The sequence below is a fragment of the Podarcis vaucheri genome (genome assembly GCF_965113315.1).
Source record: "Podarcis vaucheri genome assembly, chromosome: 10".
Lineage (NCBI taxonomy): Eukaryota > Metazoa > Chordata > Lepidosauria > Squamata > Lacertidae > Podarcis > Podarcis vaucheri.
In genome coordinates, this window is record NC_138748.1 from 68,898,261 (window position 1) to 68,926,256 (window position 27,996).

Below are 27,996 nucleotides of genomic sequence, written 5' to 3' on the forward strand. Positions count from 1 at the left end.
GCTAAGGGCTAAGAACTACTTTTAAGAACTCTGTTCTGTACTTTTGTAATTTGTATAGCTGCTTTTGTTTTGTTTTTTAAATTATTTACATTAGTTTTCGGAATCTTACTGTATTATGGAAACCTTTAGTAAAAAGAATGACAGCCATCTACATCACCCCCCCCTTAAAAAAGAAGAAGGAGGGAGTACTTGGAGACCACGGCCAAGCACCTACAAGATTTGCTTCTCATCTCTGAAAGGGGCCTTCTCCCCTCCCCACGTTCTTATCAATGTTCCTCTGACAATTGTAGGTTCTTCCTCTGAAAAGCAGCGTTGCCGTCAAAGGAGAGAAGGTACCACTTCTTCCCCTACTGAAATATTAGTGATATGACTGAATGTCTTGCATGACTTGGACGAGTTCATTGGCTCGTGTAGAAACCCTTTGTGCATCTCCTGGGGGTATGGTCTTAGCTGCCGTTCTCCACCTAGAGTGGAGAACCTCAGGCCCTGGTCCAGAGATGGATCTCCAGCTGACTGCAGTGCTTCTTGGACGGAACGACTCGCCACAGAGAATGCCAGTCCGTGGCTTGGATGCCCTTCATTCCACCGGAATCTGTAGAGGCAGATGCCAGATTTCTGTGAAATGAAGCCCATCAGGCATGGGTTCCCTCTTCGCCCTTCTCGCTCGAGAGCCCATCAAGCGAAGACTTCATGGCATCCTCAGTCGACCGTGTTGTGGTTGCCGCAGAACTGGAAGAAGACGTTGAAGCGAAGCGCCCAGATGTTCCTGGTGGTGGTGCCAGTTGTGGAAGACATTGAAGCGAAGCACCCAGATGTTCCTGGTGGTGGTGCCAGTTGTGGAAGAGCAACTGGTCCAAATCTTATCAAGGAGCACCCTGCCACACACAAAGTCCACATTCACCAGCACACCACTTCACATGTAGGCAGCATGGTAACCTATTTACAGAAAATAATTTTGAGAAAGCCCTGATGTCTGGAGACAACCCACACCAAGGGCTCTGGACCCTGCTGTGGGGTGGTGCTAGGGGTTCTGCCCTTACATATGGATGTAAGAAAAGGCTTGCTAGGGCAGAGCAGAGGTTCATTTCACCCATCACAACCACAGTGGCCAACCAGATGTATCTTGGGAAGCCCGCAAGAAGACCTGATTGCCACAGACCTTTCCTGATGTTTCTCACAGGTGCTGGGCGTAGCATGTAGATGATAATCCATACCATTTCAAAGGCAGCTGCTGGGAATTGCAAGTGCTCAGGCCTGTGGGAATGTTCAGGGTGGCAGGAAAGGGGATATATTGTTTATTAATATCCTTCCTAACTAGCATTAGGGACGCGGGTGGTGCTGTGGTCTAAACCACTGTGCCTCCTGGGCTTGCCGATCAGAAGGTCGGCAGTTCGAATCCCCACGACGGAGTGAGCTCTTCAGTCCCAGGTCTTGCCAACCTAGCAGTTCGAAAGCACACCAGTGCAAGTAGGTAAACAGGTACCACTCCGGCGGGAAGGTAAATGGTGTTTCCGTGCGGTGCGGTGCTCAGTTTCGCCAGAAGCGGCTTAGTCATGCTGGCCACATGACCCGGGAAAACTTGATTTATTATTATTCAATCAATCAATCAATCAATCAATCTTTATTACAGTCCAGAGACCGAATAAATCGTTACAAAGCAATGCACAATTCAGACAGCCTACTTCCAAGTTAAACAAGCATTTTGTTCAGACTTAAAGATAGGGATCATTGATTCTTGCGACCACCAATAAAAACTTTGCCACTGCTAATGTTCTAGCGTTTGTCCGATCTTTCAATAATTATTCATTATTATGTTTCTATCCCCTTCTTACCTTCTTGTAATTATTGTTTAAGTTTATATCCCACCATTCTTCCCAAAGGAGCCCAGGTTGGCAAACACCCAGCTGATAAAAACAATAATATTTAAAATACAATAAATGCATGTTTAAAACATTAACAAGCTCGAAGGCTGTATCATGAATTGTGCAACCCGCTTTCTTCTGAGTTGGCTGGTTGCCATTCTTGTATCTTGCAGAAGCAAATGCCACAGTATAGCTCTGTGCTGTGAGAAGAAATCCTTTATTTTCTTTTTTCTTTTTTGGCAGTTCTATACATATATATAATTTTTTATTAAATTATCTGTTTTACAATTTGAAATACACATTTAAACATCCTTAAAAGATGAATGACTTCCCTTCTCCTCTTTCCATGGTTCATTTTGCATATCATAAATCCCTGCGTATTTTACGAAAACCCAAACCATTCAGTATTCCATTATTGCATCCATCAAAATGTATTTACACTGTTGAATTCAGCTTGTCAAGAAATCCTTTATTTTCTTTGTCCTGAATCGTCCAACCTTCTTCACTGCCGCAGCAGTATTGGATTCTCGTATTATGAGACAGAAAGAAAACCTTCACTTTCTTCACACAACGCATTATTGTATACATCTTTGGGTCATTCCACAACAAATCAACGCAAAAAACAAGGGTTTTGCCACCAGCCGTCTCAGATTTTGATGAAACTTGGTGTACACCCTTCCCTTATGGTTGAAAGAAACCCCCTTAAATTTTTTTCCTCTATCTCAAACGGTTTTAATTCTATAGCATTCAAATTCTAAAATTTTGTTAGAAGACATAAGAGACCCATAATTTTTATTATTTTTTTTAGAAAGAGCATGTCTTTGCAATAATTTTCACCATCAAAAACTTTTGATTCCATCATGGAAAATTTAGGTTTTCTAAACCTCATTTTCCACCAAAAAACCCCCTACATTTATACATTTTTAAGGCATTTATAAAATCTTTTGAGTGGTAGTGTATTTTTTCCTGAAATCCTCATCATGTTATTGAGCTCTGTGTAAAATTTCAAAGAGATCTGATTGTTGGTTATGAAGAAAAGAATTAAAATGCACACAAGACAGAGGATCTCAAGGGGGACAGAAACACAGATTTCACGAAACTTTGAAGTGCTATAAAATTAAAACCGTTTGAGATAGAGGGGGGAAATTTAAGGGGGTTTCTTTCAACCATAAGGGAAGGGTGTACACCAAGTTTCATCAAAATCCGAGACCGCGGGTGGCATGACTGCGTTGAACTGACGTGGAATGACCCCTTTATCCTTGCCTCGTATCTAAACTACCAAACTCTGCATGGTATAAGCTTCCCTCCTGGGGAGTTCCTGTATCTCCTTGATCATTTCTGTGGCCCTTCTCCGTCAGAAGATCTCAGGGTCGCAAAGGACCCGCTGCCTTCGTGAATGTTCCGTTTCAAGGTCTGTACTTGAACTGACAGATTGATTTACTCACCTGTTTTTTTGCTTCTCTTCAAAGGGAGACCCTGGGCCACCTGGCAAAGAAACAGGCATCAAGGTAAAACCAGACAAATGTTGGTTTGCATGTTGAAACACATTGATCAGCGCTCTGATAGGGTGGGCATAAAATGAAACTTCTCAGTGGCAGCTAGAAGCAAATTCCTAAATTCCTTCCTTCCTTCCTTCCTTCCTTCCTTCCTTCCTTCCTTCCTTCCTTCCTTCCTTCCTTTCTTTCTTTCTTTCTTTCTTTCTTTCTTTCTTTCTTTCTTTCTTTCTTTCTCTTAATTCAATCTTTATTGGTTTATAATCAACACAGACACACAGTAAAAACAAACAAACAAAAACAGCACATAACTCATAAAAAAAGAAAGGAAAGGAAACAGCAGTGGCGTAGCGTGGGTTGTCAGCTCCCGGGTCAAGGCAAGTAATTTGTGCCCCCTAACCCGTGGATTTGCGCCCCCTAACCCTAACCCCCAGATGTTGCGCCCGGTGCGGCCGGCCCCCCCTGCACCCCCCACGCTACGCCACTGGGAAACAGTACAACGCGAAAACACAAAAACATTTTAGCCATCGACTTCTGACCTCCTTGTTGTGGGTTCTTCGTTTCCTTGTTACTTGCCTATATTTTCAACAAACTTAACCTTTATTATATCTTATTTGTGTTCTTTATACCTTATGCAATTCTGAGAGTTATTCAAAGCATTCTAAAGTTTTAATATGGGGACAATGTTCTTTTAAATATTTCCTAGAAATCTTTTTAAACTTTTGGGTCAATCTATCCCTGATCTTTTCCGTCATATTCGCTAGTTCCATGTATTATTTTTTTTTTTTTTATAATCATATTTATTAAAATTTCCAATAATAACAGAATAGGAAAATAAGAAAGATAAAGGAAAGAAAGAAAAAGAGAAACTAACTTAGACCCTTCTTTTCATAACCTTCTTTCTGGGACTTCCTCCTTCCCCTCCCGATTGTATTCCCCTTTATCTAAGTTGGTTCCACAAGTTCTCATCCCCAATTAAACCTAATATATTATACTCATAAACCAATTTAAATTTACACCATCTTAGCATCACTCCTCATCTTATAATAGAACAAAATTTTCCCCAAGATCCGCTCTCATTTCTTCCACGAGTTCCCCCTTTCTAAAAAAAAAGAAAAAACAGAAACGTAAAATATCAAAGTTATAAAGAATATAAGATAGAAAGTATAGAGAAATTCAAAAAGTTGGTTACAAAGCCTTTGGATTCTAAGGTTCCCCCTCCCTTCCCCGGTTTTGATTCCCCATGTCCATTTGTCTGTATGTTGTCGGCCTGGAGATCTTAAGTCCACAGCCAAATTTATCTCAATCCATCATGCTGTTTTCTTCGGATTTGATTGTCTTAATGATGTTTAACGTCGAAAATCCAATCTAATAGAGGCCTTTAATTTTCTTTAATCTTTTGTTGCTCCTCCCATTATTCTTTCCGTGTCGTATTCAGTCATCTACTCTTTTGTTTCTTGGTTTCTCAGGTTTCTGTCTTGTTCAGCTGTCAAAACATTCTTGTTCCAAAATTTAACGTCTCTACAGAGGTTTGTTATTCAGGGACACAGACTTACGTCCAGTTCCTTTCTTGCTTCAATAGAAGATTCTATTGTGTTATAGTCACCTCTGTAGACAAAATAATATTTCAGTTCTGCAGCTTTCCCAGGAGATAAGACCTTTACACATCCCAGAGTAGTTTTCCACATACGACACTTGTAATGTCCCGAATCCCCTCTAGAGGGATTACAATAACTTTGTATCCTCTAATCCAAAAGTCAATTTGTTGTTTCTTTTTCCCGACAGTTTATATCCATATTTATATCAAATTGTAACAAAATTAACCAGCAAAAAACTTGTAGCAAAGTCCTCTTTATAATTTCCAGTTTTGACAGCTCCTTTGACAGCTGTCAAAATCTCCATCTCTCTTCGCCAGGCTGTCCGAATCGCCCCGGTTCCCAGGGGGGGGGGTTGCTTTTTCCTCACCCTCGACTCCTCTCCTCCAGCACAGTTCTTATAATTCACATCGTGGAGTTGGTAATTTTTATCATCAATAAGCTTCTGAATAGATCTTGGTTTCTCAGTCCTTGTTTTAGCATGTTTACAATCAGGGAGGGGACTGACTTCCTTTTTTGGATCCCCTCCCGCTCGTGCCAAATCCGGAAAAAAATTTCTTTTTTCCTCCTTTTAAACCCGGTTACCCAATTACTCACGGGTTGTTGATCAATTGTCCGAATTTCCTTTGGAAGAAGCCAGCGCTCTCCGCCGAATGGCATGCGGCTGCGCCCGGCAGGGGAAGCGGAGGACTCAAAGCACCACGCTACTCCCCGGCGCCCGATCCGTAGCCTTTAAAAAGGCTCTTTCACAAGCCGGGAGAGCGATAACGGTGCCAGCCGAGTCACCATGTCCACGGGATCCGTTCCCGTGGTTTCTAAGGGTCCCCGCGTCGCCGGCGCGGTAGGACCCAGCCCTTGCCGAGCAGACTCCCTCCGGAGCTCGGAGGGAGTCCGCCATTCGGCGATGGCGCCAACCCGGAAGTCTCCGCTAGTTCCATGTATTAAAGCAGTTTAACTTGCCATCCCTCTTTTGATGGGATTTTATCTCCTTTCCATCACTTGGCAACCAGTAACCTTGCTGTTACTGCATACAAAAAAATCCTTCTTTTCTCTCTCGGGATGTCTGATGCCATTATACCTAAGAGGAAGGCTTCAGGGGTTTTTTTTATAAACATTGTTTTAAACAGTTTTTTAAAAATTCATTATATATAAGTTCCCAAAAGCTCTTTATTTTTTAACAACCCCACCACATGTGGACATTGTTCTCTCTAGCTCTCTACACCTACAGCAAAAATTTGGGTTGGTTTTGTACATTTTGGCGAATTTGCTGGGGTTGATGTACCATCTGTATAGCATCTTCATAAAGTTTTCTTTTATAGTAAAACAAGCCGTAAATTTCAGTTCCCTTCTCCATAAATTTTCCCATTCCGCCACCTGTATGTTATATCCAAAGTCCGTCGCCCACTGCACCATAACCAGTTTTACTTCTTCTTATTTTACTTCCCAGTCTAACAATAGCCTGTACATTTTGTAAAGCAATTTGTCATTATTTTTCAACAGACCTTTCTCTAACTCCGATATTTCCATTGCAAAAACAGGTTTTTTTAATCTACCTTAAAGATGTCGTTCAACTGGTGGTATTGTAACCAGTCTGTGAGATGATATCTCATATCCTCAAACATTCTCAGTTTTAATTGATTTTTGTCCTCCTCTAGCAGTTTCAAAGGTGTGCCATTTTGGGGGCTTAAAAAGGGCAGTGTGTGCATCATTTTGAAGTTGTGGTTTCAGCTGCAAGAAGCATCAAAGGCCAAGTGAAATATACTTGTAGCTGAGTGTTGATTTCATGCTCTTTATTTCAGCTCATGGTCATCAGTGAGTGAGTGAGTTTCCCCCCAAAACCTCTGGCTATATATACATTATTTACACAATGGGTCCCACGTGATTGGCTGATTCAACTCCCCTCCTGGAGCCTGATTGGGCTGCTCCTGCTAATTCACTCCCTCCTGGAACTGGATTGGGTGGCTCCTGCAGACCAATCAAGTTGCCGCTTTCTAGGACCCTACCGGCCAATTATTCTAGGATCCAAGCTCAGTACATAACACCAACCCTGTCCCAAAAGCAAAGATCAGGAACCTGTAGCCATCCAGATATTGTCGGATTCTGATTGTTTTATTACATCATGTCTATGTCACTTTTATTATTATCTTTTTCTGCTTTGCTTGGAAATCGCTTTGGGGCTTTCTTGGTAGCGTGTGCATATTTAATAAACCCAAACCTACATCTCCCATCAGCTCTGAGCTGGGGCTGATGGGAGTTGTAGTCCCAACAGCATCTCTGGAGGTCCATGAGTTTGCTGTCTCCAGACAGCAGCCAACATCTGGATTCATCCTATGGTTTATGCTCTGGCTGTATATACCCATCTGTTCTGAATGGGAAAATGTATATTGGTTATGCACAGTCGGATCTCAAACCCATATGCATCTAAATGGGTAGGTCTGAGGGGAATCAAAGGAGCTCATGTTGGGAAACTGTGTACGTGCAGCTACTCAAACAGAGTCAGTTAAGGTTTGGCAGACAGCCAGAAGGCAATCTGAAGGAGTAAGTCTGCCTGGTGATAACAGAGACATGGAGACAGCTCCCTGATTGGTCAAGCTCTCTCAAGGGAGTGATAATTAATGGCCTACTAACTGGTAGTTTGCAGTTCAGTGGTTCAGTGTGTCAGTGAGTGTAGGAGTTGTTTAGTCGTGTCAGAGAGAGCTAGCATAAAATCCGTGTTCTGTTCCTGTAAATAGTCCACTGTATATAATAAACACCTAACTACAAGTTCCTGGTTCCTGCTTCGTCTATCCTGTCTGCAGCCAAGTTGCCAATTGCTTCCGTGGATTCTGCGTTGACTCTGCTAAGTCTGGCTGTTGTTGTTTAGTCGTTTAGTCGTGTCTGACTCTTCGTGACCCCATGGACCAGAGCACGCCAGGCACTTCTGTCCTAAGGTCCTGCAACTAGTCAGAAAGTTGTGAAACACCAAATAGGTTTTGCCAATAGCTCAGTTGCTGGAATATAAGTGTAAAAAGCAGGAGCTTTATAAAGGAAGCAATGGGACACGGGTGGCGCTGTGGGTTAAACCACAGAGCCTAGGGCTTGCCGATCAGAAGGTGATGGGGTGAGCTCCCGTTGCTCGGTCCCAGCTCCTGCCAACCTAGCAGTTCGAAAGCACATCAAAGTGCAGGTAGATAAATAGGTACTGCTCCAGCGGGAACGTAAACAGCATTTCCGTGCACTGTTCTGGTTCGCCAAAAGCGGCTTAGTCATGCTGGCCACATGACCCAGAAGCTGTACGCTGGCTTCCTGGGCCAATAAAGCGAGATGAGTGCCGCAACCCCAGAGTCGTCAGCGACTGGACCTAATGGTCAGGGGTCCCTTTACCTTATAAAGGAAGCAGGTATTACATTTCACTTTCCTTTTAACCTGTCCTAATATCCTCCCAGATTCTGAACTCTTAAAACTCTGCATTTGCTGCCAAGCCTGTCCCGTCACTTGAATAAATATATTTTTCTTAATTACGCTTAAGAGTCTCTGTCTGGATCTAGACACATCAGAGAAAGGTTTCAGTTAAACACGTTGTAAGCTTTGCATGAGAAATCGGGTTGGCGAAAACGGGACTCCACAGCGCCACCTGGTGTCGTTGAGTTATAATGCATATACAGTCCACATGGGGACACTGCAGCTGAAAACTATTTTTTCTGTCTCTTGCCTTTGCATTGCACATGATGAACAATCCTGTTTATGACTACTGCTGCCATTTGTTCCGAGTGCAGGATCTGGAAAGACTCTTCGAAGCTTATGGCATCAAGGTAGGTTGCAACCTAGTGAATGACTTAGAGAGAGACAAAACTGATTCTGGAATTAAGGTTATGGAAATTAAGCCTGGGAAACTATGTACCAGGAACAATTTTATTTTTAAAGTTCTTTTTTAATTTCTAACTTGCTTTTAACTTTTCAATAAAATTATTGCGTGGTTTTATGTTTTAATATTGTTGTGACGTATTTTTATGATATCTATATCTATATCTATCTATATATCTATCTATATCTATATCTATATCTATATCTATCTATCTATCGCAATGACAAACCTAGACAGCATCTTAAAAAGCAGAGACATCACCTTGCCGACAAAGGTCCGTATAGTTCAAGCTATGGTTTTCCCAGTAGTGATGTATGGAAGTTAGAGCTGGACCATAAAGAAGGCTGATCACCAAAGAATGGATGCTTTTGAATTCTGGTGCTGGAGGAGACTCTTGAGGGTCCCATGGACTGCAAGAAGATCAAACCTCTCCATTCTTAAGGAAATCAGCCCTGAGTGCTCACTGGAAGGACAGATCCTGAAGCTGAGGCTCCAATACTTTGGCCACCTCATGAGAAGAGAAGACTCCCTGGAAAAGACCCTGATGTTGGGAAAGATGGAAGGCACAAGAAGGGGACGACAGAGGACGAGATGGTTGGACAGCATTCTCGAAGCTACCAGCATGAGTTTGACCAAACTGAGGGAGGTAGTGGAAGACAGGAGTGCCTGGCGTGCTCTGGTCCAGGGGGTCATGAAGAGTCAGACACGACTAAACGACTAACCTATCATCTATCTACCTATCTACCTATCTACCTATCTACCTATCTACCTATCTACCTATCTACCTATCTACCTATCTACCTATCTACCTACCTATCTACCTATCTATCATCTATCTATCATCGTACCTCGGTTGTCGAACGTAATCCATTCTAGAAGACTGTTTGACTTTCGAAATGTTCAACAACTGAGGTGCAATAGGCAGTCGGCAAGGCGCGTTCGAAAATGGAAGCATTCACTTCCAGGTTTTTGGCATTCCAAAACTGAAACGTTCGGCTTCCAAAGCGTTTGACAACCGAGGTACCACTGTATAACTATTTTTCTAAATAGCTAAGTAAATCCACTAAATGCCTCACGGCGCTTTCTTACATTTATCTCTTACCTTCCTTCCATCATGAAGATGTCATTCACAATTTTGGCTTTAGGAATGTAACCCCCCACAGAAGTTGAGGGCTTACTGTTTATTTTTAATAGCCTGCCATATATACAATCTGACATATTTGAACAGGTAATGATGAAAGATACATGGGAAAACAAATGTCAAAAGATTTTGAATAAATGGACAAGTTATAGGAATTGGATAGCACAGGGAGAAGGCAACCCAAGCATTCAAATTAGAATGAATAATCTGTGCATATGGTTAAAGATTTGAAGAGAGAACAAGTTTTGTGGGGAGGGGTTAAAGGAGGAAGGGGGAAAAATAGGATAAATGAGTAGGGACAAATGTATATACTGTTATGTATAACTAATAGGAGGATGATTTTGATGCATGCTACTGTTAGATTTTCGACTGAATGGTTTTTCTGTAAGTTATTTGACATCCCTGGATTAAAGTGTGATTATAAAGAATGGGGGGGGGAATTAAAAATTTAATAAAAAATAATAGCCTGCCAACAGCGCATGGGGAAAAGGGAAGATAGAGAGGAGATCCAGAATTTGGACCGTATTGTCTCAGCGGGACGCCCACACCAACCTCTCCTCTTGGTTGCTTCATGAGATTTAGCCTGTTGCGCCTCTTTGTTTTAACTTGCAGCTGGCGCTGTTGAAGGAGCTGTCTGACCTGCTCCTCCGGGACGGGGTTGAGCTGGTGAGCCAGCAAGTGGCCGGCTCCAGGAAGGGGAAGGGGAAGTCAGCCAAGAAGAAGCAAGGCTCTAAGCAGACCACTGGTGATGTGGTGAGTATCGCAGAAGGACAACACTATGTGCCACCCTCACAGGGGACACAGGACAGGGCCTTCTCGGTGGCTGCACCCAGACTTTGGAACTCTCTGCCTAGGGAAACTCAGCTAGCTCCTTCCCTCCTTGTTGTCCTTCTGCTGGCAGGTAAAGACGGTTTGTGATATTTATAATATTTATAAACATGATATCCATAAAAATGAAATTATTATTATTATTATTATTATTATTATTATTATTATTATTACTATACTTATTTCACAACCCTACTTAAAACATGTGAAAGTTAGGCTACTAAAACAGATTAGAACAGGAGTCAGCAAACTTTTTCAACAGAGGGCCGGTCCACTGTCCTCAGAACTTGTGGGGGGCCGGACTATATTTTGAAAAATAATAATGAATGAATTCCTATGTGTTAAGTTGTGGGTGAACATATCAGACGACACACGATTCTTCAGACAGCACTTGTTTATTCACAGGCCAGAATAGAACTGAACTGAAGGGTTCAGCCAGTCTGCTTATATAGAGCTCCACTACAATGCAACAGTAACAACTTTCTGTAACTATCCAATCCCTGAACGCCACTTTCAATTCCTTATTTGCATATGTGGACCTGAGTGAAAACTATCTACAGTATCCCCCTGCTGACCCAGGGTGAGAACTTCAGTTCATAACACTACGCCCCACAAATAACCCAGAGATGCATTTTAAATAAAAGCACACATTCTACTCATGTAAAAACACCAGACAGGCCCCACAAATAGCCCAGCGATGCGTTTTAAATAAAAAGGCACATTCTACTCATGTAAAAACACGCTGATTCCCGGACCGTCTGCAAGCTGGATTTCGAAGGCGATGGGGCCGGATCCAGCCCCCAGGCCTTAGTTTGCCTACCCATGGATTAGAATGACCTGAACTCTCTAAGTGGCTGGGTAGGTTTGGGTGAACAGGAATGCTTTTAGCCAGTGACAGAAATATTTCTGCCTTGGTGTCCTGGCAGGTTTTTGGAAACTGGCTGCTTTTAATGATAGGGCTGGTGCCGGGCTGTTCCTATTGTAATTATCTGTATGATTTTAATGTAGCATGTGTGTGTATGAAATGGTTTTTAAATTATTTTTTCCTATTAAAAAAAGCTATTTATAAAAATGAATTCCAAATAATAATAATAATAATTGTTATTTGTCCATGGCTAGGATGCGGGGGGCGCTGTGGTCTAAACCACTGAGCCTCTTGGGCTTGCTAATCAGAAGGTCGGTGGTTCGAATCCCCACGACGGGGTGAGCTCCCGTTGCTCGGTCCCAGCTCCTGCCAACCTAGCAGTTCGAAAGCACATCAAAGTGCAAGTAGATAAATAGGTACCACTCCGGTGGGAAGGTAAACGGTATTTCTGTGCACTACTTTGGTTTCGCCAGAAGTGGCTTATTAATGCTGGCCACATGACCCGGAAAAACTGCGGACAAACGTCGGCTTCCTCGGCCAGTAAAGCGAGATGAGCACTGCAACCCTAGAGTTGTTTGCGGCTGGACTTAACTGTCAGGGGTCCTTTACCTTTACCTTTAGTCTACGTTTGTATTCCTGGGCTCCGTAAGATTCCTCACGCTGTTCCATTTGATTATTTATTACTATTTAACTGAATGTTTTATTGACCACCTTATACTGATACCTTTCTTTGTATTTGGGGTTTTAAATGTTGCATATACATTATTATTTTTCTAATTCTCTGACTGTGTTTTATGTAAGCCATTTGGGGATCTTGCATTTTAAGCGGTGTGTCAATATTATGAGACCTTAGAATTCCTATAACACATTTGTGTGTATAATTTTAGCAGAGCCCACGGAAGTCTGATGTTCCCAGCGAGCATCTATTTAGCACCACCGAAGTGGCCCGAGAACAGCCGAGCATTGATTTGGAATCCCCATCTCCAGAAGCTGAGGAATATCTCTTGTCTCCCCCCACTTCCCTGCCTGCCACTCTTGCTCAGGTAATTGCTCAGATTAGAACTGAACTCAAAAAATGGGGAAGGTTCATGTTGTGAAGGTGAGGAATCATCTTTCCCTGGGTTGCTGGTCCCGGTTGGAACTGGTAGGGCAGGAGCCCGGGAGGCCAACACTAGGTGGCGCCAGAGCCAATGATGGGCAGAGCTAACCAATTTGGTTTTGCCTCTGTCATTCTCCTTGTTGAGTTCTGCAAAGACAACTAAGCTGCTTCTGGCGAACCAGAGCAGCGCACGGAGACGCCGTTTACCTTCCCGCCAGAGTGGTACCTATTTATCTACTTGCACTTTGAGGTACGTAAATAACCTTTTTTGAAACCGGGGAATTTCCATCTGAATTACCCCCAATAAAAAGGACTCTGGTTTTTTTTTGTTTTTTTTTTGGAAAAGTACTTTTAAACAGTTTCCCCCCAATTCATTATGAATTATTTGCCAATACTCTTTTACCCTTTTACAGGTCCACCACATATGATAGAACATAGCCATAGTCTCATTGCATCTCCAGCACTTATCGGATTCAGTCTTATACATTTTAACAAGTCTCCTCGCAGTTAGATACCATCTGTAAATCATTTTCAGGTCGTTCTCCAGCAGGTTATCGTTTCTCTAGGCTTCTCCTCAACTCCCTTCTAAGATATAGTGGCTGGCTCAGCTCCCAGAAGTTATGTTCCCTGGGACCTCACAAGCTGCATTTTCTTTCTTTCATCAGACCATTGCAGATCTGAAGATTATGACAACTGCTAACCACAATCCTGCTGACAACGTGGTGTCAGAAGTGACAGCCAACCACACAGGCCTATGGGAGCTGGATGCTGAGAAAGCCAAGGACAATCTGGACAGACAGAGCACAACTCTGCCTCAAAGGACGATGGAAGAGGACTCTTGGGAGCAGGCAGGAGCGACTGAGGCAGCCATCTTGGTGACCCAGGATGGAGTTTGGTCTCTGGAAGAGACATCTGTAAGGATGGAGACAGAGGGAGAGGTAACACATTGGCATTGTAAACCAGGAACAAGGATCTTTTCCTCTTTTTTCTGACAAATCATTTGTATTGATTTCCCAAATTTTTACCAAATCAACCACAAATTTAAGCAAATTTAATACAATTTCCCCCAAAATTGGTTTCCCACACTCCACCATTGATGTGTCCTCTTGTTGCTCCATTATTTTCCCAGTTATTTCTAATTCACATTCTTTTCCTTGCAATTAACCTTCTATTACAATAATTTTGTTGTTGTTGTTAACTTATTATCCTTAGCCATCTGCTATCCACCTGCTAATTCCTGCACATACAGTATTTTAACATTTCCAATATCTACAAGTGAGGTAACTCTACAAATTATCAGTCCACAATAAATCAGTATTATTGTTTCTAAAATAAATTCATTTCCTTTCTTCTGTGTGTATGAAAATGTAATAGTTCATTTTCACTGGAAGTTTTCCCTTTACTTCTTATCTGCATGGTCTGTTTTGTCCAGGAATCCACCGAACAAGGGATCTTTTTCAGCCCAGGGTCATTGATTCAGTAAGACCTCTAGCTTACTTAAAACAATATAAAATATTGATAAGAAAATACCAATAAGATCAAACGTTAACAACAAGCAGACAATAAAAGTTATCAAAATATAGATAAAATCAACAGTTTTAAACACACATATACAATAAAATTACATGGCTGTAATTTTGCAGACAAAAAGGTGTTTAGTGGGTGTTGAAAATAATATAGGGAAGGCAGCTGCTTAATATCATTAGGCAGGGAGTTTCAGAGAACAGGTGATGCCACACTATAGGATCGATTCCTTGAAAATGTAGAGTGAATATTATGTGGCACTTTTAACAGCAATGATAAAAGCAGTCAAGTGGGCATATATCTTTCAAGTAAACTGGTCTCAAGCTGTCGAGAACTTTATGTACCAAGAGTAACACCTTGAACTTGGCCTGGAAATCCAACCTATCAGCTGTGTATACTCTGAGCTCGACCCTTAAGCAAAAATTATAGACCTCAACAAACGTGATAACCCTGATGCCGCTGCTACGTTTACATTTCAGGACATCCTGACTTTTTCTCAATATTTATCCTCCAGATGCTGATCCTCTTTCAAACTCAGTCTTTTTCCCCAGCAGTCTTCTTAGCTACACACCCAGAAGTTAGCACAAGATTTCCAATGTGATCTTACCCGTGCAGAGTAAAGTGCTATTGCTGATTTTTTGATCTTTGAAATGTTATTTCCGTTAATAAAAAATAAAGCAACATTGGCTGCATGTGCCGCAGTAGCACGTGATTGGCTCGTGTTCTGTTTAATATCCCCTATGACACCCCAAAAGAGATTATTCTGTTTCCTCAGGTAGAACAGAGCTCCCTTCATCTTGATCCAGAGTCCCATCTCCACTCGCTAGAGAATGCACCACGTCAGGTAACAGAGACCCCAGAAAAGATGAAGACAGATGGAGACCTATTCGGTGTAAGCACTACCTCCAGAACTCAATAAAAAAGATGCATATTATTTGTCCATTTTCTTTCTCTTCAGTGTGGGGGGAAATAGCTGAACTTATTCCAAGCCAAACCCATTTGAGTCTGGGGACGCTCTCCCCTCGCTAGACCCTGCTGAAATTTTGCCTCTCGCCCACCATTGAAACCCATCAGCTCCAAATTCGAACTGTACTTCCAGTGTGGATGGCTTCAAAAGATTAGGCAAATTCACAGAAGAGGATAAGGCCATGTTCTGCCCCCCCCCCCATGGTCAGAGGTAGTCTGAGGCTCTGAATATCAGTTGGACTTCTCAGGGATTGTGGAGTTTTATGGGTAAAGGTTTATGTTCCTGAACTTTCTCGAAGCTCTGCAGCTGGGCTGTGTTTATCAGAGTCATGTGAGACTTGAGGACAAACAGCCCTTGAGTAAGGAGATAAATATCCTGCTACTGAGAATTTCTGTATTCCGTCTATCTTTCTCTTTCTTCTGCACAGTCTATCTGCGTTTTTTGTCTCTATAATGGGACGTGCTATTTTGAGCTACGTTTTGCGACTTGCCTGGGGAATCCAGCAAGAATCTTGGACTTTGTAAGCATTTCATGCTTTAAGAACCTTAGTAGAGGTGTGTGTGTGTGTGTGTGTGTGTGTGTGGTGTGTGTGTGTGTGGTGTAGTGCTTAAAGAGAGCCAGTGTGGTGTAGTGGTTAAGAGTGACAGACTCGTAATCTGGTGAACTGGGTTCGATTCCCCGCTGCTTCACATGCAGCTGCTGGGTGACCTTGGGCCAGTCACACTTCTCTGAAGTCTCTCAGCCTTCAGACATGGCTGAGGCTGCATTGGCACAGTCCTCTGTTCTTCCCCAGTGGGGCAGCCTGCATCTTCTGAAAGGGCTTTTAGCACCTCGGGACTGCTTCTTTGTCATAAAACCTCCTTGATTTTTGTCTCTGTAGGTGCCTTCCAGTCTTGAGCTGGACACAGAGCCGAATTCTGCAGAACATGTTTCAGCAACACCCACGGCATCCACAGAACTCCTGGAGCCTCTGAAGAAAAGACCCAAGGAGCGAAAAAGGGAGAAAGAAATCAGTCGGGTGAGTTAAGGGGAAGAAACCCAAGAGAGTCTACTTGGGTTTTTTTTTTCAAATTTTTAAATTAATTTTCCAAATTTATAAACAAACAAACAAAAATCCTAACTGTAATAATTCCACTTTTGCTAACATTATTGAATGACTTTCTCGTATCCCCCTGGCTGAATTTCAATGTATATCATTGTAACAGTTTTCCAAAACTAATTTCTCATAAAATTTACTTAGTCAAGTAACATCTTTCTTCCTTTTCTTATTAACTTTAAACATATTATTCTATAACATCACATATTTAAATCCTAAGCCAATCTGGTAATTGCAAGTAGTTCTATTTAGATTATCTTAGCATATTTAGCTAAATAGTCTTTGAATTTCATCCATTCTTCCTGGTACTTCTCCTCCTTCTGGTCACGGACTCTTCCAGTCAGGTAGACTAGCTCCCAAAAGTCCATCGTCTTCATCTGCCATTCCTCCACTGTTGGCACTTCTTGTAATTTCCAATTCTTGGCCAACAAAATCCTAGCAGCAGTTGTGGCATACAAAAGGAATTTAACATCTTTCTTGGGCAATTCCGGACCTATTATTCCAAGAAGAAAGGCTTCTGGTTTCTTAATAAATGTATATTTAAACATTTTTTTCAGTTCATTATAAATCCTCTCCCAGAAGTCTTTCACCTTGGGGCAGGTCCACCACATATGATAAAAGGTACCATCTTCTTCTTTACATTTCCAACATAGATTATAACTATTATGATAAATCTGTGCTAATTTTACAGGGGTTAAGTACCATCTCTACATCGTTTTCATAATATTTTCCTTTAACACCGTACATCCAGTGAACTTGACCCCTTTCCTCCACATCCTTTCCCAGTCTTCAAACATTATGTTATGTCCCACATCTCTTGCCCAATCTATCATCACATCAAGAGAGTCTACTTGGAAGAGTCTGGATTTGATATCCCGCGTTATCACTACCCGAAGGAGTCTCAAAGCGGCTAACATTCTCCTTTCCCTTCCTTCCCCACAACAAACACTCTGTGAGGTGAGTGAGGCTGTGAGACTTCAGAGAAGTGTGACTGGCCCAAGGTCACCCATCAGCTGCATGTGGAGGAGCGGAGACGCAAACCCGGTTCACCAGATTATGAGTCTGCCGCTCTTAACCACTACACCACACTGGCTCTCTTGAGTTTAATAATAATAATAATAATAATAATAATAATATTTATACCCCGCCCATCTGGCTGGGCTTCCCCAGCCACTCTGGGCGGCTTCCAAAAGAATATTAAAATACTGTGATACATAAAACATTAAAAGCTTCCCTAAACAGGGCTGCCTTCAGATGTCTTCTAATAGTCTGGTAGTTGTTGTTCTCTTTGACATCTGAAGGGAGGGTGTTCCACAGGACAGGTGCCACCACCGAGAAGGCCCTCTGCCTGGTTCCGTAACTTGGCTTCTCACAGTGAGGGAACTGCCAGAAGGCCCTCAGTGCTGGACCTCAGTGTCTGGGCAGAACGATGGGGGTGGAGATGCTCCTTCAGATATACTGGGTTGCCTTTGTGTGCTCAGAAGGTATTCTGGGACGGTGGTGATGCGCCAAATGGCTTCTGCGCATGTTACCACTGACCCTTGGATCGCATAACCAAGAAGCATGCTCTGGGTTGGCCTCTGTGTAGATGAGAGCCTATTTCGAAGCACGAGAAGGGACACAGCTCAGTAGTAGACCATCTGCACTGCATGCAGAAGGTCGCAGTTCAAAGAGGGAGCCTCTCTTGGGAGAGATTCCTCAATCTGCAAACATCCACAGAAGCAGCTTTTTCTGTTTCCTTTGGCTCTGACTGCAGCATCCAGCAGAGGGCAGCCAGCCCACACAATTCAGACCGGCTGGATTCTTCCTTTTCGAAATGGGGCTCGATGTTTGCAGAATTCCCACAACGGCTGTGGGACTATGTATGTTAGCTGTGCTCTTTGATTTCAGTGCAGAAGTTTGAAATAGGAGCGCATGGGGAGATAAGCAGCAGGCAGGTTTTATTCCCATACTCCCTCCCCCCTTTAAATAAATAAATAAACAAACAAACAAATAAATTTTTATTTATACCCCGCCCTTCCCGGTTGAGAAAACCGGGCTCAGAAGAAGAAGAGTTTGGATTTGATATCCCGCCTTTCACTCCCTTTTTAAGGAGTCTCAAAGCAGCTAACATTCTCCTTTCCCTTCCTCCCCCACAACAAACACTCTGTGAGGTGAGTGGGGCTGAGAGACTTCAGAGAAGTGTGACTGGCCCAAGGTCACCCAGCAGCTGCATGTGGAGGAGCGGGGAATCGAACCTGGTTCCCCAGATTACAAGACTACCGCGGTTCCCCAGATTACGAGACTCAGGGCGGCTAACAACAAATTTAAAACACTTAATTGATGCAACAACAACAAAAAGCATAAAAGACAGTATAAAACGTGAATAACAATAAATTCAGAATTCAAAAATCAATTTAGGGGGTAAATCCATCCAATAAACATTAGATGATCACCAGGGCTAGCTGGCTAAATTAGTCCTATTTGGGCCAGCGAGGAGACCAGGGGAGAATTAGCTGTGGGATCCTAGAGCGGGTAATCTTCATACAAAGGGGAGGGGGAGGGAAGGGAAGGAAGGGGAATAAAAGATCAGGCTAAGTTCAAATTGAAAGCCAGGCGGAATAGCTCTGTCTTACAGGCCCTGCGGAAGGAAGTTAAATCCTGCAGGGCCCTGGTCTCATGGGACAGAGCAGTCCACCAGGTCAGAGCCATCACTGAGAAGGCCCTGGCCCTGGTGGAGGATAATCTGACTTCCTTAGGGCCCGGGACCTCTAAATTATGGTTATTCATGGACCTTCAGGTCCTCTACAGGGCAGACCAGGAGAGGCGGTCCCATAAATATGAGGGCCCTAAGCCACAAAGGGCTTAGCTTTAGCGGTAAAAGTAGACCCCATCCACATTTATCTGTTCCTTACATTTCCTTCAAGGTGGAATACACACTTGTCTGCCTCTCCACTTTGATCCTCACAACAACCCTCTGCGGTAGGTTAGGCGGAAAGACAGCGACTGACCCAAGGGCTTTGTAGCTGAATGGGTATTTGAACCCGGGCCTCCCAAGTCCCGGGTCGATGTGCTAACCGCCATACCACACTGGTACCATGCTTCATAGCTGAACTGGCAGGCACACGCTGAGCAAATGTAGACATGTCTGTTTTGGAAACGGAGACCTGCTCTCTGCTCCTTGCATCTGGGTGTTGCCTGGTGCCAATCCTTTGATCTTGTCACCTGGATAAAACACTATAGCCCCCCACACCCTTACCTTGGAGTAAGGCCCACTGAACTCAGTGCGGCTTTCTCCTGAGTTGTTGTTGTTTAGTCGTTGAGTCGTGTCCAACTCTTCGTGACCCCCTGGACCAGAGCATGCCAGGCACTCCTGTCTTCCACTTCCTCCCACAGTTTGGTCAAACTCATGCTGGTAGCTTCCAGAACACTGTCCAACCACCTCGTCCTCTGTCGTCCCCTTCTCCTTGTGCCCTCCATCTTTCCCAACATCAGGGTCTTTTCCAATGAGTCTTCTCTTCTCATGAGGTGGCCAAAGTATTGGAGCCTCAGCTTCAGGATCTGTTCTTCCAGTGAGCACTCAGGGCTGATTTCCTTCAGAATGGATAGGTTTGATCTTCTTGCAGTCCATGGGACTCTCCAGAGTCTCCTCCAGCACCAGAATTCAAAAGCATCAATTCTTCGGCGATCAGCCTTCTTTACAGTCCAGCTCTCACTTCCATACATCACTACTGGGAAAACCATAGCTATTATTATTATTATTATATTGGCCTATATGTGGTGGGCGTGGCCAGAGGCAAAGTGGGAGGAGCAAAGGGTAAGGCTCATACAGCAGGCTATTTCTCAATCTTCATTAATCCGTAACCCAGACAGTTTGGATCCCCTCCAAACCGATGCCAGAGATTTGTGCTTGTTTTGTGCTGCGAACCGCACGTCGTGTGCCGCCCCTCAAACGGAGTTATTGATACTCAAACTGTGGGCTGTAGGTATTCTCCCAAACCCAACAGTGCTCAATTCACTCCACACTTTTGCAGTAGTTTTGGGCCATTATGTTCCAAAATGCTGGAGTTACTCATGAATGAGGTTTACAAACCCCCACACCCACTGCACACCCCCTTTCCATCCAGAATTCAGGCAAGCAAGAGGCATGACCCCACGGGAAGGGATCATTCTGTGGGACATGTCGCCATGGGAGAATACAGAGGGCTAGATGAAGAGTTTTGGCCTCTAAGCTCCTGTTACGTACTGAGTTGAATAGGATCCAAAAAGCAGCAGTCTGATTGGTCCTAGAACAATAGGGTTCAGAATGCAGCAGTCTGATTGGTCCTAGAACAATAGGACCCTGAATGCAGCAGTCTGATTGGTCCACAGGAGTCACCCAATCCAGCTCCAGGTGGAAGTGAATCCGCAACCTGATTGGCCTACAGGAGAATCCTGGAATTAGCCAATCACGTGGGGCCGATTGTGTAAATAATGTATATAAGGCAGACATTCTGGGGGAACTTCCATTCCTCCTCACCACTATGAGCAGTTTGGTCAAAATAAAGAGCATGAAATCCACTCTCGACTCCCGAGTATATTTCAGTTCCCCTGCTACGGCAAATCTTCAAATTCCTCCTTCGGCAAAGCTATTTCCTTTGCAGAAAGCTTTGCCGAGGTGCCGTTTTGCTATGACCAAGAACGCTTGGCAAGCCCAGAGCACAATTCAATCTCTCTTTCCAACGATGCCCTTGCCTGCCATCAGCTATTAAAAAACTCACGTTGCCTTCAAGAGGGAGCAGTTGATCTGAACCGACTGCGAAGCCCCTCCGCCTCCTCCTCTTCCCTTGCTTCCCATTCTGGAGGCGTTTAAATAACCCCACAGCCACTCGCGAGCAATGCTAAGGTGGGTGAATTACAGCCAGGTAGCACGCTTTCATTAACAGCCGGTTTTAATTGGAACCGAGGGGCTATAGAGCAGTTTAGAGAGGACTCTACCAGAGTCTGTAATAATAAAAGAGAGAGGAAATAGGTTGGGCGATCCCTTCTACGGGGTTCATGGAACCAAGGTGACTGGGGGTCAAAAAAGTTTGGGAACCAGTGAGCTAAAGCAACTGGACAGCAGATAATCCTGCACAGTGCAGGAAATTCTTCTGAATACCAGCTACTGAAAACTGCAGGAGGGAAAAGGGCTCTTGTGATTGCATCCGGCTTATGGGCTTCATGAGGGATGTGGGTGGCGCTGTGGGTTAAACCACAGAGCCTAGGACTTGCTGATCAGAAGGTCGGCGGTTTGAATCCCCACAACGGGGTGAGCTCCTGTTGCTTGGCCCCTGCTCCTGCCAACCTAGCAGTTCGAAAGCACGTCAAAGTGCAAGTAGATAAATAGGTACCGCTCTGGCGGGAAGGTAAACGGCGTTTCCGTGTGCTGTTCTGGTTCGCCAGAAGCAGTTTAGTCATGCTGGCCACATGACCTGGAAGCTGTATGCCGGCTCCCTCAGCCAGTAAAGCGAGATGAGCGCCGCAACCCCAGAGTTGGTCACAACTGGACCTAACAGTCAGGGGTCGCTTTACCTTTACCTGTGGGCTTCACATTAGGGCATCTTTTTGGCCCCTGTGAGAGCAGGATGACGGACTAGATGGGCCATTGGCCGGATCCAGCAAACTCTTCTTTTTTTATTGGCTTAAAAAAATTACACAGCAAAACAAAGAAGCCTACATTAACATTGCCTTCTACCGATAAGAAATAATAATAACTATTACAATAATGAAAATACTACAAGTACATTTATTTCCCCGTTTAAACTTCTATTCTGGAAGTCAATGTTTGTTTTTCTTTTTAGTGTTTCTATTTATTAACTTGTAAGATATGGATTTGTTTTTTCCCCCTGAATGTTGGTTTTTGTGTTTTGTTATTTTTCGATATTTTTTGTGTTGCCGTTGTTGTGTGGAAAATACTAATAAAATTTATTTAAAAAGAGAAAAAAGAAAAAGGAAATGTTCAGCTGGTGATATATAATGATGTTGAAAACCAGCCCTTGTCAAAATTAAAGGTTAAACGTTATGCGTGTCTTGGGATTGTGTGACACAGCCTCTGAGGGTGGCAAAACCCCTCTCTCCTCTGTGTCCCTCAAAACTTGCCAGAGTTTTGCTTCCTCTGAAGTTGAATGAACAAGGCACTTTCTAGCTTCTGTTCCACTCCAGCTCCTCCTTCCGTCCCCTTCTTCCTTCCTTGCGTCTGTATTTCGCTTAACGCTTTAAGCGTTTGATGAATCATTCCCCTGCCCCCATCTAGCCACAAATCTCCATTCAGAATGTGGGACCTGATGGATGGCTGCTCATGCTGCTTGCTGAAATTGCTTGCCACCTGTGGAACTGAGGGTTGGCACAGCGGAAGGTTTTGTAACATGCCCCTTCCTCTTGCTGTGTTTGCTTCCTATCACATCACACCGAAAGCACAGTAAAGAGAGGCTAAGTTTTGGGAGGCTGAGAACTTAGAGAGTATTTGCAATATCCACCAAGAGGGCCGACTCACAGCTGGGATAGTTGGCTGTCCCGTGGTGTGGAGTTTGGCAGTATCTGACAGCTGGCGCATGATGCTGTGAACAGAAAACAGGTTTGCTTGTTTTTTCCAAAAGCAAGCTTCCAACTTCGTGGTTTTTTTTCCATGATAATTTTTTTAAATTTCTTTATTGCAAACATGTAGATACATCCATTATACACAAATAAAAGGAAAAGGAAAACAAAGAAAACAGAAAAGGAATAAAAACAAAAAGTAGATAACTAACTTCAAAAAACAAATATTTTCAAATTAACTTCTACATAGGGAATACAAGCCTTCTTTACACAGCTTTGGCTTGACTCCTTGATTCGAATCACGACTTTCTGCTAACCCTTGTGATAAGAATTTTAAAGTCTTAGATCTATAATAAATGTTCATAAATGTACCAACCAAGCACGTACATAGATCAACACAGGAAGACCGACTTGAAACCATTTTTGATTCCCAAACTGACCAAATGTTTTCTCTGCAAGGTCAAAGGAAAATGGAAAATCCTCCCCATTGTCTTTTCCTTCACAAATCCTGTCTGTGTTTGAATATGGTAGCCTGTGACCTGGCTCAGGAACTAAGTATTCATCATTACAAAATACTAGCTAGGCTCCCCAGGGTATCCAATCAAGTCAGCATTAACAGGTAACCTGTCAGACGAGATAAACAATGCACTCAGATTTCTGCTGTAGACCGCCTTTTCTGTGATGTAGGTATGATGTATTGGGGGGGTGTCTTGGGGTTACACCCCTTCTGTGATGTATGTATGATGTATAGAGGGGTGGTCTTGAGCTCCAGGGAAGGCAATTTAAAACGTCTATATAAGGGCAGGCACACCTTTGTTCTGGATTCTCCCTCCTTTCCTGCGTGTGAGGGGAGCACCCTGTTGCAACAGATCAATAAAGATCAGGCTTACTAGTGCTTTGCTTCTCAATTCTCTCTGGTTAGCCTCTGTTATTTTCTCCTACCAATAGGGAAGCTACGTAAGGACTCTATATGGGCTCTTGGATACCCCATAAGGGAAAAAGGGCAGATTTTGTTTACAACACCATGAACATACTTAGTAAATCAATTTCCCCCCTGATAACAGTATCTAGATTGTAAATCTTGGAGAAACAGTCTGATTGCCAGTGGGATTTAATCTACGCTAAGCCAAGTGATGCTCTGGAAGGCTTCTTTTTCCGTGTAATTTATAAAGATATCCCATTCACAAGCTTCCAACTTCGTGATTTGGTAGGGACATTTGAAATCAGGCAAGCCAGGGGTCAAGGAGCTCTTGGGCGAACACAGGTCATCCACAGGCCAGGAGAGAATCTGAGTCATGAAATGCAGTTGGCTTTTATTCACAGAAAGTCACAACACTGGCTCGTCTCATTCAGCTGGAACATAGCTGTCAACGTTTCCCTTTTTTAAAGGGAAATTCCCTTACTCTGAATAGGATTCCTCTCAAGTAAAGGTAAAAGTTGACAGCTATGAGCTGGAAACATTGCTGAAACTGACCACTGGCCTCACCCTTCGCCTCTGACCTCTCCCTCTGGATCCTGCCCCCCAGCCACAGTATACTACTACTACTAATAAAAATAATGAAATATACTCTGAGTCGAGAGTGGATTTCATGCTCTTTATTCAGCTCATAGTGGTGAGGAGGAATGGAAGTTCCCCCAGAATGTCGGCTTTATATACATTATTTACATTATTACACTTGATTGGCTAATTCCAGGATTCATTTGTAGGCCAATCAGGTTGTGGATTCAATTCCACCTGGAGCTGGATTGGGTGGCTCCTGTGGACCAATCAGACTGTTGCATTCTGGGTCCTATTGTTCTAGGACCAATCAGACTGCTGCATTTTGGATCCTATTCAACTCAGTACATAACAAATCATAATAATAATTTTTTTTCAATACCCTGCTCTCCCCTGCCAGAGCTGGGCTCAGGGCATCTAACACCAATAAAATTACAATAAAACATAATAGGGAAAACAAACAAACCAAAAACCATTTTATTAAAATACGGGTTAAAATACAATTTAAAATGCAGCCTCATTTTGATAGTAGCCCATAGATCAAAACCGTAAGGGGAGGGGAATATAAGGGTCAGACTGAGTCCAAAGCAAAGGCCAGGTAGAAGAGCTGTCTTGCAGGCCCTGAGGAAAGATGTGAAGTCCCGCAGGGCCCTAGTCTCTTGTAACAGAGCGTTCCACCAAGTCAGGGCCAGTACTGAAAAGGCCCTGGCCCTAGTTGAGACCAATCTAACCACCTTGTGACTTGGGACCTTAAGGCAGGGCATATCAGGGGAGGCTTTTAATGTGTGATATTTTTAATGTGTGATATTTTAGTGTATTTTTGGTTTTATGGAAGCCGCCCAGAGTGGCTGGGGAAACCCAGCCAGATGGACGGGGTACAAATAATATATTATTATTATTATTATTATTATTATTATTATTATTATTATTAAACGTTAAAAGCTTCCCTAAACAGGGCTGCCTTCAGATGTCTTCTAAAAGTCTGGTAGTTGTTGTTCTCTTTGACATCTGGTGGGAGGGCGTTCCACAGGGCGGGTGCCACCACCAAGAAGGCCCTCTGCCTGGTTCCCTGTAACGTGGCTTCTCACAGTGAGGGAACTACCAGAAGGCCCTTGGTGCTGGACCTCAGCATCTGGGTGGGCAGAACGATGGGGGTGGAGACGCTCCTTCCGGTCTACTGGGCCGAGGCCATTTAGGGCTTTAAAGGTCAACACCAACACTTTGAATTGTGCTCGGAAACCTCCTCCTCCTTCTTCTGTCCTCCTTCCTGGGGGGGGGACTCTTGGGCATGGGTAGGCAAACTAAGCCCCGGAGGCCGGATCCGGCCCAGTCACCTACTAAATCCGGCCCATGGACGGTCCGGGAATCAGCGAGTTTTTACATGAGTAGAATGTGTGCTTTTATTTAAAATGCATCTCTGGGTTATTTGTGGGGCATAGGAATTCGTTCATATTTTTTTTTTCAAAATATAGCCCGGCCCTCCACAAGGTCTGAGGGACAGTGGACTGGCCCCCTGCTGAAAAAGTTTGCTGACCCCTGCTCTTGGGTGTGTGGCACCTACCACTTTTCCCCACCCAGCCAGTCCTTGACACCAGCCCTCTAAAAAACTACCACAATGGTCAGGTAGATCATTGCCCTCGTTCATAGCCTTCACTGCCATTGTTTCATGTTTCACCTTGACATAGGAACACGAGAAGTTGATATTCCTCGGCTGCCTCGCTCAGTCTTGTTCACAGTGACTGGGGGCAGCAGTTCCCCAGAGCTTTAGGATGGGAATCTATTCCAGACTTAGTCCGCAGATGCCAGGATTTGAAATTGGGGTTTTGGGCCAACATAGCAGATGTTACTGTCAGGAAAAAGCAGCAATGCAAGAGCGAGCTGCAGCTGCCTGGAATGCAAAACAGGATGTTGATGTTTGGGACTGTACTATTGGAACAAAGGGGCAGTCTATTCACTGTACTGAGCACCGGATGTTAGCTCAGAGTGTCATCTGACCTGTACTGGAAGTACAGGGGTGGAGTTTATCACTCTACTGTTGGAGACTGGAGAGTGCAGACACGTTTCTCTGTACTGCTGCAATGACAGAAATAAAGACATGTAAATAGATTTCTGTCTGTCTCTTTCCCCCTCCCTGAGGGAAGCAGGGAGGAGGGGGAGAGGTGTGTCCCTCTCACGCTGAGTGGGATCGCCGATTGGTGACCTTGCCTGTATCCTGCCGGGAGACGCAGACGGGGAGGTCAACAGGATCTCAAGCCGAATGCCTGGAGTGTGGCCAGTTACCTCTGACTGCGGCCTGAGAATCTGACAGTTACTGGTCTCCTAGTTTAGTTCATAGGAACATAGGAAGCTGCCACATAATGAGTCATAGAGTCACAGAATTGCAGTTGGAAGAGACCCCGAGGTCATATTGTCCTTGTTTTACTATGCTGTTGCATATGCTGGAAGCTGCCCAGAGTAGCTGGGCAAACCCAATCAGATGGGCTGTGTACAAAAATAAAATTATTACGGTAGTATTATTATTATTGTCCAACCGCCTGTAATGCGCAGTCAGAGTCAGGAACGCTTCAATTGCTGGAAACCACAAGAGGGAGGATATTGTTATGTACTGAAGTTCTCACCCTGGGCCAGCAGGGGGATACTGTAGATAGTTTTCACTCAGGTCCACATATGCAAATAAGGGATTGAAAGTGACGTTCAGTGATTGGATAGTTACAGAAAGTGTTACAGTTGCATTGTAGTGGAGCTCTATATAAGCAGGCTGGCTGAACCCAAGAGCTGTTTGAAGAATCGCTGATATGTTCACCCACAACTTAACAGATATATCTTCTTTCTCGTATCTAAAAATGCAAGAAGGGCCTTTACACTCACCAGAAACTCAGCTCTGCCATCACCGGTCCTGGAAGGAGCCTTAGAAAAAATCCCATATGCTCAGAGACTTTGCACCTGTTCATTGGGGGAGATAGGAAGCCCAGAGCAGTTGTTCTTTAGATGTCCCTTTTATGAAGAGGCATGTAGTGAGACCACTAATCCCCTACTGGTGAGGCTCGCTGACCTCCCAGAAAAGCAAAAAATTGACCTTTTCCTGTTAGGCAAATATGAGAAGACGACCCGGATGGTCACCAGATTCTATGTACAGATCTGTAGGCGCAGTCCATCTCCCGACTCAAACTAGTTCATTAAGAAAATCCCCAAACTCGGTTCCATGGGAGACTCTGGGTCATCTCTCTGCGGTAAGGTAAAAGTAAAGGGACCCCTGACTATTAGGTCCAGTCATGGCCGACTCTGGGGTTGCGGCGCTCATCTCACTGTATTGGCTGAGGAAGCCAGCGTACAGCTTCCAGGTCATGTGGCCAGCATGATTAAGCCGCTTCTGGTGAACCAGAGCAGCGCACAGAAACACCGTTTACCTTCCCACCTGAGCAGTACCTATTTATCTACTTGCACTTTGACGTGCTTTCAAACTGCTAGTTGGCAGGAGAGGGACCGAACAACGGGAGCTCACCCCGTCGCAGGGATTCGAACCGCTGACTTTCTGATTGGCAAGTCCTAGGCTCTGTGGTTTAGCCCACAGCGCCACCCGCGTCCCCTCTCTCTGCGGTAGCTTATCTTAAAGTTTTAAGTGTCTATACACTTATCGCATTTATAAATTT

The 27,996-nt window shown here is 43.9% G+C and overlaps 1 protein-coding gene and 1 long non-coding RNA gene across 2 annotated transcripts in view; one reads left to right on the forward strand and one right to left on the reverse strand.

The window, feature by feature from the left end:
* Nucleotides 1-25,543, reverse strand: part of LOC309541530 — a 43,488-nt gene extending 17,945 nt beyond the window's left edge. The window contains exons 1-2 of the long non-coding RNA XR_014223799.1: nt 25,494-25,543; nt 17,699-17,723 (exon numbers count right to left, since the gene is read on the reverse strand). This is a non-coding gene — a long non-coding RNA (uncharacterized lncRNA). The remainder of the gene's footprint in view (nt 1-17,698; nt 17,724-25,493) is intronic.
* Nucleotides 1-27,996, forward strand: part of LOC309541196 (uncharacterized protein) — a 228,940-nt gene that overhangs the window by 109,631 nt on the left and 91,313 nt on the right. Inside the window, exons 48-55 of the mRNA XM_082238687.1 lie at nt 291-332; nt 3,332-3,370; nt 8,706-8,741; nt 10,548-10,688; nt 12,516-12,671; nt 13,393-13,665; nt 15,027-15,143; nt 16,099-16,236. Coding sequence (XP_082094813.1) covers nt 291-332; nt 3,332-3,370; nt 8,706-8,741; nt 10,548-10,688; nt 12,516-12,671; nt 13,393-13,665; nt 15,027-15,143; nt 16,099-16,236 — 942 coding nt within the window. The remainder of the gene's footprint in view (nt 1-290; nt 333-3,331; nt 3,371-8,705; nt 8,742-10,547; nt 10,689-12,515; nt 12,672-13,392; nt 13,666-15,026; nt 15,144-16,098; nt 16,237-27,996) is intronic.